Here is a 3081-nt window from a genome sequence, read left to right on the forward strand (position 1 = left end):
CGGGCCGCTGCCCGGTGCCGCGCGCGGGGGCCCGGAAGGGAGGCAGGGCAGCCGCCCTAGGCCCCGCTCCACCGCCGCCCCTCTGCAGTGCGCTTAGCGCCCCTGCCCGTGTTGCCTGACTGGGCAGAGGGGGGGAGCTGCCTGTTGACAGACGCCTCCTCAAACCGCGTTCACATGGTGCGGTGTTTGGCCGCCCCCGTGCTGCTCAGTGTGTGTGAAAACGCAAGGAGGCTGCCCAGCCCTGCCCCGCCCCGCCCCTCCCCGTGCACTGAGACTTCTCCAGCACGGATCTGCTCTGCTGCCTGCCTCATCCGAGCACCTCATATACCTCAATCCACTTGTGCCAGAGCCGCGTGAAAGAGGAAAGTAGTATATCCATTTTCATAGATTCGTAGATCGGTAGGGGCCGGGGGGGACCTTGCAGATCACCGGGTCCGGTCCCCCTGCACTAGGCAGGAAAAGACAGCTGGGATCAAGTGACCCCAGCAAGGTGCCTGTCCAGGCTCCTTCTGAAGATTTCGAGGGCAGGTGACTGCACTGCCTCTGGAGGGAGCTTATTCCACAGTCTGGACACCCCAACTGTGAAGGAGTTTTTCCTGGAATTGAGCCTGAAGCGGCCTTCCAGGAGTTTGTGCCCATTGGTCCTGGTCTTCCCCGGGGTGTCCTGGTGAACAGCTGTTCACCAGGTCCTTGATGAACTCCCCTCATGTAGCAGTAAGCTACATCAGCCTTCTCAGCAGTCCCCTCTCAGCCTCCTCTTCTGTAGGCTGAAGAGGCCCAAGTCCCTCAGCTTCTCCTGGTATGTATGGCTTGTCTTGCAAGTCCCTGATCATTCGGGCGGCTCTTCTCTGGACCCTCTTAAGTGTTTCCACGTCCTTGTTGAAGTGCAGTGCCCAGAACTGGACGCAGTACTCCAGCTGCGGTCTCACCAGTGCAGAGTACAGTGGGAGTATCACTTCCTTAGTTTTGCATGAGATGCAACAGTTTATGCATGCCATTTTACAGACAACCTTCATTTAGTGTTACTGGAGGCACCTATTCACTCTGTATACAAATACAAATAGGTATTTGAATAATAGGAAAAAAAGTATTACCTATATTGAACACTAGATGGCAATCTCTGATAAATGTTGGAAGACAGGGCATGCTAAATTAATTAGGCTCAGGCTTGTAAAATCTCTAGCTTTCCTGTTTCATCTTTAGGTAAACATTTGTATTTTCATTTTAATTAGATGCCGGTGTCCATCTCATTCCCACACATACTCCCAAGGTAAGAATGTGTTAAATCTGTGTCTTAAATTATTCCTCATGCTCACATCTTCAAACTCCACATATGGATTTAATAAAAAGTACAACAAAGAGCAAAGTAATGATAAATATAACTTATTTAGAAGATGTGTATAATATTTACAATAGAGGAGAAACAACTTTAATGAACAAAATAGTGATTTTTTTCCCCCCTGGCTGTGCATAAAGGGTCAAGTTTAACATTATAGATTTAAGTAGAAGTGAAATGTATGTCAAAAGTTAAAGACATCTTAATGTACCCTGTAAATTTGTTTTTTATTAAATACCGTAGCTATGCTTACAGGATGTAAGACATTTGTCTTGTGAATAGAAATAATTATTGTCCGAACTGTCCTACTGGCGATTACAAATGGCCCAAGTATGAGTGCCTGACCTGAGACATGTTTAAAGGGTTTCAGTTTGCAGAAATCCATGACCATGCTGTCTGACAATCAGACTCATGAGAGTATGTTATATTGGGTGCCCCAAAATGGAACCATTCAGGTTCACTCATTACTCATGAAAAGCTGGAATTACATGTTTTTTTGGACTTTGAGGCCATGTCCAGATAAGCACACACCCATCGATGGCACCACACACCGCACATGCAGGCATCCCCTGCACTGCTACCTTGCAGCATGGTAGGGAGGGGAAGGTTGACCCCAGGAGATCCCACACCAAAAAAAAGCAGGGCAGCACATGTGGCAGCAGTGTGCACCACCCAAAACCAGACTCTGGTGGGACAGAGCCACGCTCCAGCTCCTGACCAGGCTTCCTGATGTGGCTGCAGCCCCAGGAAGGCCCCAGAACCCTAGGTAAGGCTGCTGGCCCCAGCACAGTTGCTGGCCCCAGCCTCCCCTTTGCAACCCAGAGTAATCAGCCACATATTCCCTGGGAACAAGTAGCAGCGGCATGAGGTGTGCCACTGCTACTTGTCCCCAGGGAAAGAAACATCCACGCTCATCTGGACGCAGCCTGATACTGCAATTGGATTCACTAGGGCAGAATGATATTATGGAGGTACTTATGGAAGGTGCCTTGATGGCAGGACTGTGGGGACTACACTACTTCATTAGTCATGCATTGATTAAAAATTGTGGAAAGGGTGAATTTAATTCCTAGACCTCAGAGTGCTCTATAATGATGTGTAAGTATCGTCACTGTCTTACAGACTCAGTTTTTCCCCCAAGTTCACCCAGGAAGGCAATGGCAGAGCTGGAAAATTAAGCTAGGTCTCCTGATTACATTTGGGAGCCCTTGTGAGTTCATTCAAAACAGGCTCTCTACAGAGGAAAAATCTATATAATCTAGGAATCCCATAAGCATGCTCTATAACAGAAACCGAGACTATAAAGCAGCAAAATTATAAGTATTGTGCAAATATTTCTGGACAGTCATACAATTATTAAGATTCATACAATCTTTCCAGACTCAGTGGATATTTTAACTATACATACATGCAAATTATTAGTCACTTATTCGGCTCATCCAAGATACATTTTTAAAAACTTTTTAAAAAATGTAAACATTATGACATCAAACTAACTACTTAGTTTAAACTAGAAAAGGAAACTGTGGCTATTCTATGAGGACATTATGTTTGATATGATAAAGGGTTACATAAGTAGGTTCAAAATGAGCAAATTCTAATCAAACATTGATTTACAAAAGACCAAGCAGGGACCAATATATAAAGGGAATTGATACAATTTATATATAAGGCTGGACTAAATTCATAGCGACTTCTGTTTGAAAACAGCCAATGTTTCACAACAGCATTTTGAGGAAACAATA

At 45.8% G+C, this 3081-nt stretch overlaps 1 protein-coding gene across 1 annotated transcript in view; it reads left to right on the forward strand.

Moving 5' to 3' along the window:
- Positions 1-3081, forward strand: part of ADHFE1 (alcohol dehydrogenase, iron containing 1) — a 43468-nt gene that overhangs the window by 2171 nt on the left and 38216 nt on the right. The window contains exon 3 of the mRNA XM_019519097.1: positions 1233-1270. Within this exon, the coding sequence (XP_019374642.1) occupies positions 1233-1270 (38 nt within the window). The remainder of the gene's footprint in view (positions 1-1232; positions 1271-3081) is intronic.

This window comes from Gavialis gangeticus, unplaced genomic scaffold, assembly GCF_001723915.1.
Source record: "Gavialis gangeticus isolate Ggan-Ray unplaced genomic scaffold, GavGan_comp1, whole genome shotgun sequence".
Lineage (NCBI taxonomy): Eukaryota > Metazoa > Chordata > Crocodylia > Gavialidae > Gavialis > Gavialis gangeticus.